General features: G+C 44.2%; 1 protein-coding gene across 3 annotated transcripts in view; it reads left to right on the top strand.

Annotated features, from left to right (window-relative positions):
• The window catches only part of LARGE1 (LARGE xylosyl- and glucuronyltransferase 1), a 590275-nt gene that overhangs the window by 153994 nt on the left and 420383 nt on the right, over window positions 1-15898 (top strand). For all 3 annotated transcript variants that reach the window (XM_082666633.1, XM_082666632.1, XM_082666634.1), the window contains exon 2: window positions 3373-3560. In XM_082666633.1, coding sequence (XP_082522759.1) covers window positions 3455-3560 — 106 coding nt within the window. In that variant the 5' untranslated portion in view covers window positions 3373-3454. The remainder of the gene's footprint in view (window positions 1-3372; window positions 3561-15898) is intronic.

Raw genomic sequence — 15898 nt, 5'->3', positions numbered from 1 at the left:
GTGTTATTTGTCATTTTTCCCTTGCTGCTTTCAATAATTTTTCTTTGTCTGTAATTTTTGCCAATTTGATTACTGTGTGTCTCAGCGTGTTTCTCCTTGGGCTTGTTCTGTATGGGACTCTCTGCACTTCCTGGACTTGGGTGGCTATTTCATTTTCCCATGTTAGGGAAGTTTTCGACTGTAGTCTCTTCAAATATTTTCTCTGGTCCTTTCTCTCTCTCTTCTCCTTCTGGGACCCCTATAATGCGAATATTGTTGCATTTAATGTTGTCCCAGAGGTCTCTTAGGCTGTCTTCATTTCTTTTCATTCTTTTTTCTGTTCCGCAGCAGTGAATTCAACCATTCTGTCTTCCAGGTCACTTATCCGTTCTTCTGCCTCAGTTATTCTGCTACTGATTCCTTCTAGTGTGGTTTTCATTTCAGTTATTGTATTGTTCATCTCTGTTTGTTTGTTCTTTAATTCTTCTAGATCTTTGTTAAACATTTCTTGCATCTTCTCGATCTCTGCCTCCATTCTTTTTCCGAGGTCCTGGATCATCTTCACTATCATGATTCTGAATTCTTTTTCTGGAAGGCTGCCTATCTCCACTTCATTTAGTTGTTTTTTCTGGGGTTTTCTCTTGTTCCTTCATCTGGTACACAGCCTTCTGCCTTTTCATCTTGTCTATCTTTCTGTGAATGTGGTTTTTTTTCCACAGGCTGCAGGATTGTAGTTCTTCTTGCTTCTGCTGTGTGTTGTAAAGCGTCTTAAAAAGTATTATTTAAATAGTAATGCCACTTGAGTTCCAGTCCATATATGTTCCTACTTTCCTCTAAATTATAAATTCTTCTATAGCTTTTCCAATTATATTTCTGTCTATTGCACTTTTTTTTTTTTTTTTGGAATGGGAGCAAACAGTGTTGATATGTTTGACTCTGGGAAAGAAAATAATTAGATTCAGTATGATGGCTTTAGTTTCCAACAGAAGGAAAATGCCCCCCTGGCAAAGCTGTTAGAATGAAATACTTAAGGAGAGCAGAGCCTGAGGTGTCTCTGCACTAGGTGTGTGTAGCCTTTGGTCAGTTACTCCATCTTTCTGGGTCTTGGTTTTGTCATCTATAAAATGGGGAGGAAAAAATAGCACCTACCTCATAGGCTAGTTTGAGAATCAAACAAGTAAAAAAACACTGGAAGGTGCTTGATGCATAATAAGTGCTACTTACTGCTTGTTGCCTTTACCATAATTAAGTGAACTGTGAAAAAAAAAAGTGATTTTAGTGTAATGGTACCTACCACCCGAAGGAGGATTAAATAGGTGGGTCTTTCAGGTTTCAAATACCCATGTGCCATGTCAGTCAAGACCTTTTTGTTTAAATCTATTTTCTACCAAACCCTTTTGGGGCCGGGGAGGGTGGGAATGGCGAGAGATGAAACAATGTAAGTAAGGCTGCTCTTTGGTGTCCTGGAAGGGCGGTGGGGTCACGTCTGCCTGTGCTTGATCATCTTTGCTAGTCGCTTATTCTAGGGCGCTCTCATTTAAGGCTCATACCGTCCCCCACTACAGAGGGCAGCGCTTATGTTATAGATGGACAAAATGAAGCTTCCCCAGAGACGGGGGCCTTGCCAGGGTCACAGCTAGTCAAGTGTGGTATCTGGATTTGCATCCAGATCTTTCTCAATGCCCAGCCTCTCGTCACAGCACTGCCTCTTCCTGAGAGATCACCAGCATGGCTGTGCTTCTCCTTCTTAGTGACTAGCGGAGTTTGTGTGTAGGGTTTGTTTCCCTAACTTCAGAACGGAAAACTTCCCTGGGGGGGCTTCTCAAGTCCACATCCTTTGTTTAAAGGGATTTTGCTTTTTCGGGTTTTACTTGCTCGTCCACACCCTCCAGCCCTGTGGTCTTTGATCTATTTCCAGAGAGGGTCATTTAGAAAATCCCGTCAGAGTGGTCACAGAAGAAAGCTTAGCCTTGACAGCTGAGGTTGGCTCTGTTGGGTGTTTATTGCCGGCAAGTTGCCGAACACAGATTCCTGAAGCTTGAGAGGGTCGCCTTTGGTTAGAATCTGATTCCGTTTACTTGTTCGACAGACAGTTATCGGGCCCTGCAGGTGACAGGCGGTCGGCTAAGTGTCAGTGAATACAAGGTGAGTCAGACGGGGCACCTCCCTTCTCGAAACACCAAGGCTGGTGCGGAAGGAAGACACTTAAACCAGACCATTGTCACATAGGGTTTAAGGGTTATGGCAGAGGGAAGGACACATTCAAGGGGACATTTAAACCAGGTCTTTGGTGGTCGTCCCTTCCTCGGGAATCTGCAGCCTTTTATAACTGCCTGCCGTGGCAGCTCTGCTCTGCAAAGGGGGCTCCACGTGGACTTTTCTCTCCAACTCCAGCCACTGTGATGTCTGTGTTGGGAGCTGTGAGGGCATGAGATTGTATGGTCGGTTGGATTTTAAATTTTTTTGTAAGTCACATGCCTTCCTGGTCAGGTACTCAGAGGAAAGATCGTTCGCCCTCTGCTCGGTCTGGATTGACCTTCTGTGTCTTCTTTGAACCTGTCTCAACCAGCCTTCTGCGTGGTCCATGATTGTCCCTCTGCAGGCTGGTTGTAGGTTGTCTGTCTGCTCCCCTCCGGTCTCTGCATGTTTGAAATATTTCATGCTTTTCCGGCAATCTTCTGTGAAAGGGTGGAAGCTATTAAGACAGTCCCTGTGGAGTGTTTCTAGGTTTTCCCCTGTGACTGAGATGTAGCCTCCCGCCCATGACGTTGGGGCCTCTCCGGTCTCCTTTCCCTCGAGTGTGTCGTCTGTTAGCCTTGCCCGCCTTCCGCAGTTCTCTCTGCCGGGAACACGGGGAGCTGTTTTGCCCTCTTGACTAAACATGGATGGGTCGGTACTTTCATCTGTCCTCCCATAGAGGTCTGTGCAAATCTTTGTCATCACATTCTTGGGGTTCCTGTGGATGTTTTGTGTTGGTCTTTCTTGTTAGACAGTGTTCTTTAAAGCCAACCCTTACTCTGGTCACTTTTGAAAATACAGTACCTGGTTAGTGCTTGGTACATATAAGATGCTAACTAGGTGCTCTTTTTAATAAGTGTTTAGTCCAGGCTTCAAAACTCACCTAAACTATAAAATATATGCGTGCATGTATGCGTGTGAGAGGGACAGAGATCTGTTATAGTTTGTATCACCCTGCATTTGTTGATTTTGTAGAGAGCTCTCTCAGTTTGGGTGGACTGCAAGGCTGCTGCATCATCTCTTGGGATGAAAGGTTAGCAGGAAATTGTAGATGAGTCGAACCAGTCTCAGGATCTGCAGGATATTTCTCTTTTGCAATTTGCATCCATTGACAGTGCTAAGAACTCAGCCCTTCCCTCTTGCTCTTTCTTTCAGAAAGTATTATGAGGGAGGCCGAGGACTCCACGCTCCGGGCAGAGAAACGGCGCTGGGATTAGGGATTGCCACTTCCGAGAGGATGCTGGGAATCTGCAGAGGGAGACGGAAATTCCTGGCTGCCTCGTTGACTCTGCTCTGCATCCCAGCCATCACCTGGCTTTACCTGTTTGCTGGGAGCTTTGAAGGTAAGAAGGAAGCTTTCCCACAGGGAGAGGGATGGAGGGAGGAAGGAACCCTGGCTGTCCCAGAGTCCTAGGAAGAACCTCCAAGTCTTCTAATCCCAGCTTCTCATTCTGTAGAACAATGGAATTTTGATGCCCGATCACAGGAAAAGATTTGCCTAGGTTTACAGAGGGAATTAGAGGGCGTTAGTAATGGGAGGAGAAAACGCTAAATACAGAAGCAAAAATAAGGCGCCCCTGGATGCAGCAGCGTGGAGGAGGTTACACGAACGTCAGATAGCAGCTGTGCAGGCTGATCACCGTGTCGATAAAGGGGAAAAGGTTGGGTCCTGGGGGGATTACTTAGCTGTTTGTGGAGTAAGATGTTTCATTCATTCTTTCATCTATTCATTCACTTATCTGCACATTCAGCATTTTGCTACTGTCTAACATCTATGCTAAACCAGGTACTGGGAATCCGGTGATAACAGATTTGGACCTTCGGAGTGCAGTGAAGGAGACAGGTTAACATGTGATCTCTGTTCATTGCTGTATGTGATACTCTGTTAAGATAAGGCAAGCCCAGGGCGCTGGGGGAGAGAGTGACTGAGGCTGTCAGGCGGGCTGGGTACAGAAGATGAGTAGTGATGCTGACCGGCTGAGCACAGGAGCTCAGCAAAGGAGTCGCCTTCACTAAACAAATAACAAACGCTCATCCCTGCCGCGTTCCCGAAATCCACAGAAAAGACGAGTCTCAGATCCTTCCAGCCAGCAGTTTCAAATGCAGTGCAGTGTTCTGAGTATCAAAGATGGTTTTCTAAGCTTCGGGGAGGGAAGGAGTGGCAGTGTTGAAGAGCACACTTTCTGTTTATTTACCCCAACACTTGAGTTAAAAATATATATATCTCTCTCAAGTGAAAATCTGTCTCCAGGAAGTCACTACTGTGTTTTTTTAAACATGTCCTTTATGCATAATTTTATCGACAGCTCAAGGCTACCTTTTAATTAGGAGTTCACTGCCTGAGCTTTGCCCTGAGTTCGCCAGGCTGAATATAAACGAGGTGGAACTCTGTGCCTGCATAGCAGGGAAGGGCCCAGGGCCACACCCCTGTCCCTTTCCTGCCCCAGACATCCCTGGAGTAGTAGAGCTTTCATCTAAGCAGCTAGATAGATTATGCATGGCAGTGGATGGTTGATTTTTGGCAAAGAGATCAGAGGGAGGAAGGTGAGTTGGTTTTGGCACTGGAAGAGGTAGAAGGAAGCATTCTCCAGGGATGATGGAAGAGACCCTGTGAAAGAAGGCCAAGAGCATCGGTACTGGCACAGGTTTAATACTCTAAAACATTGACTTTGCCAGTATAACTATAGTAATAATAGTATAACAACAATAGCAATAATGATGATAACAATATACACCATAATATTTTGAGCATTTCTACATGCCTGGCGTTGTCATAAGGACTTGACACCTGTTAACTCTTCCTCCACAATAATCCTATGTGGTGGGGACAGATGAGGAGGGCAAGGAAGATCAGCTTCAGTGATGTCCCCGAGGGCCCAAAGCCAGGCAAGATGTGGCCTGGATTATTGGACTTGAGAGCTGTAATACTGTGTTGTGGATTGGGCTTCGGTGGGGGTAGACTTTGGTGGGGGGCGAGGGGGGTGCTGACAAAGTGTCACATGATGTTTTTGGATGTGTGTGAGGGAAATTGTACAATTTTGATTTTTCACTCATTGGTAGAAACCCAGCATCAAATAATTTTGGCAAAAAGGCAATTTGGGGACTAATAAAAGTAGTAAGTTGAAAGGTAGTGCTAGCTTCAGGCAGGGTTGGATCCAGGCGCTCCAGTGATATTTTTGTAGCTCTGTCTCTCTACTTTCCTTTGCTCTACTTTTCTCTGCTATGGTTTCTTTCAGGAGTAGCTTTTCCTACCCAATGAAAGCTTTGGCTTACAACTTATCCTTACCAGTCCCTTGTAGAAAAAGGAGGACTTCCTCCCCCTAATTCTCCAGCATTACCTCTGATTGGATTGCCTCTGGTCACTCGTGGTCTGGAGAGCATTCACTGTGGTTGGGGGAGGCTAGTGAGGGCAGCCATGAGCCCTGTGCCTATTTCTGGTCACAGGGTAGAGAAGAGTTCCCTTAAGCATGTGGAGGGAAACTGGGGAGGGGTGGTCCCCAAAGGTAAATGGCACAGTTCCCCAAAGAGCAGAAACTAGGAGTTGATCTGGGTTCTGGAGAATTCACACCTGGCTGTGCTTTTTGATGGGCTGATGTTGACTTGAAGGTCGCTTTACAGCATCACGCTCTCTGGTCCAGCCCTGGCCCATAGAGGGACTGTGCTCCTTGACTTTGAATGATTTTATCAGGCAGGCAGATAGATTGCATTAAGTAGGGGCTGGATGACGTGGATACATTAACAGAAGCATTCTAGCTAGAAAGATGAAGGTCACGGATTTCTTTTACCGGGTATCAGTTAATCCACTGATTTCTTTGACCGGGCCCAGTTAGTCCACCGGTCCACTGCATTTATTTCTGGATGCTACACTTTAAGAACAGTCTAGACAGGTCAGCACATTTAGGAGAATATAGGTGAATGATCGTGTCAACTCAAACCTTGTTTCATACGAAATAGTGGAAAAAATGGGGCTGCCTTGGAGAAAAGCAAAGGCTCCAGGTGTACAGGATCAGCTTCAGCCAACAGTCAAAGGGCCGTCACCTGAAAGAGATCAGGCTTATTACTCTGATGGCCCCTGAGTCTATGGAGGGACGTGGCAGGGAGCCAGATGTCAAGCTCATCATGATAAGCGTCATTCTGTCCACTGCTGGGACGAGCTGCCCTGGGAGGGACGGATGAGAGGTGTGCAAACAGAAGTGTGAGCGTCAGGAGCAATTGCACAGAGTGATCTGCCTGACCGGTCCTGACCCAGAGATCGTGAGACTAGAAGAGGCTGAGTGTTTATCCAGAGACAAAGGTTTCTTCCTCAGAGTTCCTGCCGGCTGCCCCAGGCATCGGTACACTTCCAAAAGAGCCTGCGGAGACATCCTTTTCTCTGTAGTTAAACATAACAACTTTTCAGTCCACTTACTGATACCCTTGAGTTTTCTGGTTCAAGGCAGGTGGAGCCATAAATAAGGGACAGAGTAGCTGCCTGGATTCATGGTAATGCTATTCAGGCTTTATGTGGGTATTTATTTTTCAACCCTGTTTAATTTCAATGGATCATCTCCTGAGAGCAGAGTCTAGAACTCTCCCTGAGATGTGGATGCTCTTAGCATAAGGCTCTGGAGTCAGATTACACGCAGAAGCACGGTACATTGAGAGAGCACTGGCTGGGGTCAGGGTCTCAGGCTCTAAAATCAACTCAGCCAGAGTAGTTGGTGATGGGGCATGATGATGCCTCTCTCTTTGCCTCTTCCTGCTTGAAACGACGTTGTAGAAATGAAGCTCACCTGTTGGTGCACTAACATTCTACACGCTTATGATTCTAAGCAGTGGGTGTGAATGAATTGGAAATGAGCAGAATCTTCTCCAATTAATGGGAAATAGGACAGGAGGAGGGAATAGGCTTATTGTGATTTGCTTGGGAGTGTGGATCCAGGATCAGTGCATAAAAGTTACGGCGAAGCAGGACCTTTCTCAGTGTAAGAAAGAACGGCTGTTCTGACACATTTGCCAGGCGTTGGAGTGCACCGTCTGGGAAAGCATTGAGATCCCCCTTCCCAGAGCTGTCAAAGGCCAAGTGACCATTGGTGGAGGATGCTAATCAGGGGATTTTTTTGCTGGTGCTTTATTCCCCGAAGTTCCTAAATGCTACTGACTTCATTTCTTCCCACACCCTCCTTTGTTCCTCTGCCATCTCCATGAACATCCCCAGCTACCCATGCTCCAGGCTCTAAGCCTTCATTCTCTTCCTTCTTCATTCCCTCCATCGCTTGGTCGCCATATCCTGTCGAATCTGATCTTGACCTCTTGCCTCTGTGTCTCTTGTTTCCTTCCTTTCAGCACCTCTGATGCCCTGGCTCAGCTGTCTGCGTTCATCCTTTGGCGTCAGGACTGACGTGGCAGCCATCCTCGTCTGCCCTCCGGCCCCATCTCCTCGCACCCTCCTCATATTCCCCATCCAGCCTCGCTAGACTTCCTTGATGCTGGTGTGCACTGCCCTCCGTCCTCTGGACTTCGCACATGTTGTTCCTTCCCCTCCTGTCTTTGCCTCACTGAGATCCTCCTGTCTCAGCTTAAACATGATTGCCCCTCACCCTTAACTCGCTGGCTTCCTCAGCTACCCCGTCCTGACACCGCCCCCGCTCCCTGCTGACTTCTCATCCTTTCTCCTCCCTCATACTCAGGGCACTTCGTTTTTCTTGTTTTTATAATTGCTGTCTTCACGACTGACTACAGGCATCAGGAGGGAGGTGGTTCACTCTGTCCATCCCTCCATCTCTAGCACCTACTACGTGCCAGGAGAACTGTTTGTTGAATGAGTGAATGAGCGAAGGAACGTGTACTCGTCTGTCTTTAAGTGCTGGCAGCTGTCTTCACTGCTTCCTGGATTAACTCCAGACTCCTTATCATGGCTCTGGGGTCTTTCACAGGCTTTCTCCCTTAGCTTATAATTTCTGTCTTCACTCAGGTGAGGGTGCCTCATCCAACACCCTGAGAAAACGCCTTCATTTTTGCTCTTTCTGCCCAGGATACAGTTCTCTGTTTCCACAACCCTTCCTCCCAGCCTGCACCTTCAGTGCCCATATTCAGTGTCATTTTCCTCTAATGTCTGATCCTATATGGAAACTTCTCTGGCAACACTCACCGAGGGATATTTTGCTTGTTTGGTGTCTTTCTAACCACTTGCCTGTGAGATTCTTGAGACAAGGGTCTGTTTTACTCATCATCACATTCCCACAGCCTGAGCATCACTCTGGCGGGTTCTTAGTAAATGTTGGCTGGAAAGGGTTCCGCTATTAAGGGCAGCGGGAGCCAGTGGTAGACGAGGGCTCTTCCTGGTGCTCTGGGCATCTCTGATTTTGAGACCTCAGGATATGGTGCCAGGAGCCTCACCTGCCTTCTGGTTGGGATGTTAATTCTGGGACTTGACTAGTTCTGCTTAAACACCCCTCCAACTTGAATTTAGAGCATGTCTGTTATTTTCTGCCAGAATTGCCTTTTCTCACGGGCATGAGAGTTTTGTTTGTGGGGTGTGGTTCTTTCTTTTCTGCCCATCAGGGAGATGGCGTTCAGCTGCTATTGAGTTAGCAGCAGGTGGAAAAGGGTGCTTTTCAGTGGTTCAGAAAATTGATCACAGGTTGCCCTCTCATCATTTATAACCAGCTCTGCGCAGACGCTGTGCAGACGCTTCCTGTGGTCAGGGAGGTGGGCCGGCGAGGGTGTGGGTGTTATTTAAAAGCAAATGTCTTCAGAGGCTGCAACGTCCAGAACATTTAAAAGCGGTGTCATGAACAGGCATAGGATATTAATTCCTAGCCGATTTCAGCCCGCGCCTGCCTTTTGTCGTTCCTGAACCCTCTTCACTGTTCATGCGCTTCTTATCAACACAAACTCCTCCTGAAATGAATGGCTTGAGAGTCGTCACTATAAATTTCAACAGGAAGAAGTGAGGTCCTGACATTTGACCATTTTGAAGAGTTGCAGTGAGAACCAGCGTTGTAAGTTAAAGCGTTTTCTTTGTTTTATCGTCACAGGAGATCACGGGGCACGTGAACAGAGGAGTAGGGGAGATGCGGGCTTGACCAAACCTGACTGATTTCCCAGCCCTGCATCCCCTCTCCCCGTCGGTCAGCCCAGACATGGTGCCAGGAGGTCTGTGAACTCAGACCGTGCAAGGTCCTGGCGGATAACGTGCTGGAGGTTTCATGAGCCCCTGAGGCTAGGCTGTGCGGCAGCTTTGATGGCAGCCGAGCTATTTTGCCTTTCTGCCAATGGCCCCGACTTAATACGGATATTACCATAGAAGGATGTTGTGGGGTAGAAGACCGTAGGATGCTGAATGCGAAATGAGATGGTAAGGGTAATATAAAAGTCATATTGATTTTTTTTTTAAATAGATCAGAAATGAAGGGCTTTCTTAGCCAGTGCTTAATACCATCAGTGGCGGGCCTAAGCAAAAGCCCATAACGGATGAGAACGTGCAAGTGAGACTCTGCGAGTGGTGCCCCGCCACAGGGCACAGGGGCTGCGTGTGTCTGCGGTTCTTGCCTTGGGCGAAAAGGCATCTCTTCAAGGTCTTGGAATCTGAGAGGGCAGGGGAAATCTATCACGATTTTATTTGGTTGTGAGTTGGTTGCTGAGGTAACCCCCACTTTTCTTACACCCAGGTTTTGATCTTAAAATCATATCGGTGATCCTGCTGGGGTGGAGAAAATGACCCTGATGTGTCAGTTGGCTGCATCTCCTGGAAGAGCTCATGGCAAGAGTCTTAGACCAGGAGTCAGGAAAACTGGTTTCCACTAATCCCAGCAGCTACCTTGTATTAGTTTCCAGTGGCTGCTGGAGCCAATTACCACAAATGTAGTGGCTTTAAAAAGCACAAATTTATTATCGTAACAGTTTCAGAAGTCAGGAACCTAAAATGAGTCTCATTGGGCTAAAGCCAAGGTGCTGCCAGGGCTGGTTTCTCCTGGAGACCCCAGGAGAGAATTCATCTCCCGGCCTTTTTCATCTTCTAAAGGCTGCCGTTTTCCTCGGCTTGTGGCCCCCCTTCCTCCATCTCCAAGGCCAGAAGAGTAGCATCTTTAAATTACTCTTTCTGACTGTGATCTCTGCCTCTGTGGTCACATCTCCTTCTCTGATTGTGACCTTCCTGCCTCCCTCTTACAAGGACCCTTGTGATTACTTTGAGCCCATCTGGATAATCCAGGATAATTGTCCCATCTCAAAATCGTTAATTTAATCACACCTGCCAAGTCCCTTTGGCCAGGTAAGGTAACATAGTCACAGGTTGTGGGGATTAGGTTGTGGGCATATTTGGGGAACCATTATTAGGCCCTCCACACCCCTCCCCCCCAGTCCTATGCTCCTGCATCCCCTCCATCTTGTTATTGTTCCTTAGAGACAAAGTAAAGTGGTGTTGTACCATCTACTTTCTCATATGGACATCTTATCCTGCTCCAGGAGTTTGGGCTTCAATAATTTTGATTTGATACATGAATATCTAGCAGGACTTAGCGCTCATGAAAAAGGCATTGTATTCAGACATGTTTGCCCGTTCAAACAATTTTGGATTATAATACATTGCCTGTAACAGGTGCTTCATCGGTAACCAGTGATAGGTTAAGGTTTTCTGAAATGAAAGGCCCAGAACTTCTGCTCTTTGGGGGTTCTGGTCTGAAAGTGATTTCATTTACTTTTTAGTTTCAGATACCAATTTAACAAACGGAGGGGGATTTCATCAACCTGTTGATGGTTAAGGAGGTCTGTTAATTTTAAGTAAACGAGAACCACTTGTGTAACTACCTGGACGACTCTTTGGTGTTATCAGCCCAACATATCAGTTCTGTCCCCAGCCATCTACCAGAGAGAAATGTGTCTACATTAGCACAAAAGACGTGTTAAGAGCACGTTCACATCGGTGTGTGTGAAAGCCTGTCCACAGTGAAAATAAACACAAATAGTGGCATATATATTCATATATATATGAAGTACAGCAGAGCCATGAAAATTACTCACAGATAATACTGCACAAAAGAAGACAGACACAAAAGAATAACTACTGTATGATTTGAATTATACGGGCAAACAGTAATCTCGGGGTGGAGGTGAGACTGGGACAGGACAAAAAAGACTTTGGGTGCCGGCAGTAACTGAATTTACTTTTTACCCTGTGTGATTATACAGGTGTGTTCACTTTGTGACATTTCATCCAGTTTTTCATTTGATTTGTTTACTTTCCTGTGTGTGTTCTATTTATTTATTTTTTAACCTCTGCAGGTCTTGAATAAGTACCTGAATTTGAAGAGCTGGTGTGGGTCTTGCATTCTTTTCAGATGAGACGGATTTTATTAACCTTTGGGATTTAAGAATCTATGTCACTGTTTAACTTTGAAATTCAAATGCTTTTTAAGCATGGGACTTCTCTTTGGAGATAGATGTTTAACATTTCCGTGTAACCACATTTCCATTTTTTCTTCCTTCTATACCTCACCATTTGGACATGTATTCCCCCTGTGAGGGTCTGATAACAGCTCTGACTGCAAGATCGGAAATTTGCCCATAAAACCCTAATTCTGAAAGAGCGTTTTCATCAATTTGAAACAAGACCAGTATTCCTACCAGAAGTCTGGCAATGACATAGCTCCAGTTAATATTAAAATGATATTATTTCGTAATATGGACACCAAACCGCATCGGATAAACATTCCCATCTGCATTAATCAATAAACATCTTCATAAAGCCGTGGTGCCTGGAAAACAAAGAAAACTTTTACTGTATTGTAGGAGATAGGAAAACATGAAAAGGCTATGTACTATTTAAACTATAACTGTAATGGAAGCAATAGCAATATCTGTTTATTGCTTGTTAAGCGGTAATAGGCTGCCTCTGGCCTGCAGGTGTGTTGGGTTTGGCCTGCCAACTGCCTTTACCATTTTTGAATTCATTATTAACAGTTAAAAATTTGGAGATTGCACATAAAAATCATGATATCTGGCTTTTCTTAATAAAATGAAAATATCTAGCAAACTGGACCCTCATTTCATGATAGCACCCATTGGCTGGAGCTGAGTAGTAGCTGTTCCTTTGCCCAGTGTGTGGATGAATCACTTTGTCATGGTCCCTGCCCTCCCTGGTTGTCCCGTGCTCAGAGCTGAATTGAGAAGAAAGAGCCCTTGGTCTTTGCTTACCTCACTTGCTGACCCCGGTCGGGCTCACGTTAACTTTTTTTTTTTTTAAAACATCTTTATTGGAGTATAATTGCTTTACAATGGTGTGTTAGTTTCTGCTGTATAAAAAAGTGAATCAGCTATATGTATACATATATCCCCATATCCCCTCCGCCTTGGGTCTCCCTCCCACCCTCCCTATCCCACCCCTCTAGGTGGTCACAAAGCACCGAGCTGATCTCCCTGTGCTATGCGGCTGCTTCCCACTAGCTGTTTTACATTTGGTAGTGTATATATGTCCATGCCACTCTCTCACTTTGTCCTAGCTTACCCTTCCCCCTCCCCGTGTCCTCAAGTCCATTCTCTGCGTCTGCATCTTTATTCCTGTCCTGCACCTAGGTTCTTCAAAACCATTATTTTTTTTTTAGATTCCATATATATGTGTTAGCATACGGTATTTGTTTTTCTCTCTGACTTGCTTCACTGTGTATGACAGACTCTAGGTCCATCCACCTCACTACAAATAACTTCATTTTTTTATGGCTGAGTAATATTCCATTGTATATATGTGCCACATCTTCTTTATCCATTCATCTGTCGATGGACACTTAGGTGGCTGCCATGTCCTGGCTATTGTAAATAGTGCTGCAATGAACATTTTGGTACATGACTCTTTTTGAATTATGGTTTTCTCAGGGTATATGCCCAGTAGATTGCTGGGTCGTATGGTAGTTCTGTTTTTAGTTTTTTAAGGAATCTCCATATTGTTCTCCATAGTGGCTGTATCAGTTTACATTCCCACCAACAGTGCAAGAGGGTTCCCTATTCTCCATACCCTGTCCAGCATTTATTGTTCGTAGATTCTTTGATGATGGCCATTCTGACTGGTGTGAGGTGATACCTCATTGTAGTTTTGATTTGCATTTCTCTAATGATTAGAGATGTTGAGCATTCTTTCATGTGTCTTTTGGCAATCTGTGTACCTTCTTTGGAGAAATGTGTATTTAGATCTTCTGCCCATTTTTGGACTGTGTTGTTTGTATTTTTTTTTTTTTTTGCAGTACGCGGGCCTCTCACTGTTGTGGCCTCTCCTGTTGCGGAGCACAGGCTCCGGACCCGCAGACTCAGCGGCCATGGCTCACGGGCCCAGCCGCTCCGGGGCATGTGGGATCTTCCCGGACCGGGGCACGAACCTGTGTCCCCTGCATCGGCAGGCGGGCTCTCAACCACTCCGCCACCAGAGAAGCCCTGTTGGAAGATTTTTAATCACAGTTTAAATTTTGGTGCTTGTGATTGGTCTGTTTATATTTTCTGTTCCTTGCTGGTTCAGTCTCGAGAGGTTGTGCTTTTCTAAGAATTTGTCTATTTCTTCCAGGTTGTCCATTTTATTGGCATCCAGTTGCTTGTAGTAGTCTCTCATGATCCTTTATATCTCTGCAGGGTCAGTTGTTACTTCTCCCTTTTCATTTCTAATTCTATTCATTAGAGTCTTCTCCCTTTTTTTCTTGATGAGTCTGGATAATGGTTTATCAATTTTATTTATCTTCTCAGAGAACCAGCTTTTAGTTTTATTCATCTTAGCTATTGTTTCCTTCATTTCTTTTTCATTTATTTCTAATCTGATCTTTATGATTTCTTTCCTTCTGCTAACTTTGGGGTCTTTTTGTTCTTCTTTCTCTAATTGCTTTAGGTGTAAGGTTAGGTTGTTTATTCGAGATGTTTCCTGTTTCTTGAGGTAGGATGGTATTGCTCTCAACTTCCCTAGAACTGCTTTTGCTGCTTCCCATAGGTTTTGGGTCATCGTGTCTCCATTATCATTTGTTTCTAGGTATTTTTTGATTTCCTCTTTGATTTCTTCAGTGATCACTTCATTATTAAGTAGTGTATTGTTTAGCCTCCATGTGTTTGTATTTTTTACAGATTTTTTCCTGTAATATCTAGTCTCATAGTGTCGTGGTCGGAAAAGATACTTGATACAATTTCAGTTTTCTTAAATTTACCGAGGCTTAATTTGTGACCCAAGATATGATCTATCCTGGAGAATGTTCCATGGGCACTTGAGAAGAAAGTGTATTCTGTTGTTTTTGGATGGAATGTCCTATAAATATCAATTAAGTCCATCTTGTTTAATGTATCATTTAAAGCTTGTGTTTCCTTATTTTCATTTTGGATGATCTCTCCATTGGTGAAACTGAGGTGTTAAAGTCCCCTACTATGATTGTGTTACTGTGAATTTCCCCTTTTATGGCTGTTAGCATTTGCCTTATATATTGAGGTGCTCCTATGTTGGGTGCATAAATATTTACAATTGTTGTATCTTCTTCTTGGATTGATCCCTTGATCATTATGTAGTGTCCTTCTTTGTCCTTGTAATAGTCTTTATTTTAAAGTCTATTTTGTCTGATATGAAAATTGCTGCTCCAGCTTTCTTTTGACTTCCATTTGCATGGAATATCTTTTTCCATCCTCTCACTTTCAGTCTGTATGTGTTCCTAGGTCTGAAGTGCATCTCTTGTAGACAGCATATATACGGGTCTTATTTTTGTATGCATTGAGCCAGTCTGTGTGTTTTGGTTGGAGCATTTAATCTATTTACATTTAAGGTAGTTATTGATATGTGTCTTCCTATTACCATTTTCTTAATTGTTTTGGGTTTGTTATTGTAGGTCTTTTCCTTCTCTTGTGTTTCTTGCCTAGAGAAGTTCCTTTAGGATTTGTTGTAAAACTGGTTTGGTTGTGCTGAATTCTCTTAGCTTCTGCTTCTATGTGAAGCTTTTAATATCTCCGTTGAATCTGAATGAGATCCTTGCTGGGTAGAGTAATCTTGGTTGTAGGTTTTTCTGTTTCATCACTTTAAATATGTCTTACCACTCCCTTCTGGCTTGCAGAGTTTCTGCTGAAAGATTAGTTGTTAACTTTTTGGGGATTCCCTTGTATGTTACTTGTTGTTTTGCCCTTGCTGCTTTTAATATTTTTTCTTTGTATTTAATTTTTGGTAGTTTGATTAATATGTGTCTTGGTGTGTTTCTCCTTGGATATGTCCTGTATGTGACTGTCTGTGCTTCCTGGACTTGATTGACTATTTCCTTTCCCATATTAGGGAAGTTTTCAACTATAATCTCTTCAAATATTTTCTCAGTCCCTTTCTTTTTCTCTTCTTCTTCTGGAACCCTGTAATTCGAATGTTGGTGCATTTAATGTTGTCCCAGATGTCTCTGTGATTGTCTTCAATTGTTTTCATTCTTTTTTCTTTATTCTGCTCTGCGGTAGTTATTTCCACTATTTTATCTTCCAGGTCACTTACCCGTTCTTCTGCCTCAGTTATTCTGCTATTGATTCCTTCTAGAGAATTTTAAATTTCATTTATTGTGTTGTTCATCATTGTTTGCTGTTTAGTTCTTCTAGGTCCTTGTTAAATGTTTCTTTTATTTTCTCCATTCTGTTTCCAAGATTTTGGATCATCTTTACTAGCATTACTCTGAATTCTCTTTCAGGTCGACTGCCTATTTCGTCTTCATTTGTTTGG

This window comes from Grampus griseus, assembly GCF_964374135.1.
Source record: "Grampus griseus genome assembly, chromosome: 11".
Lineage (NCBI taxonomy): Eukaryota > Metazoa > Chordata > Mammalia > Artiodactyla > Delphinidae > Grampus > Grampus griseus.
Note: the sequence above shows the minus strand (reverse complement) of the source record. Positions and strands in the feature narration are given on the sequence as shown.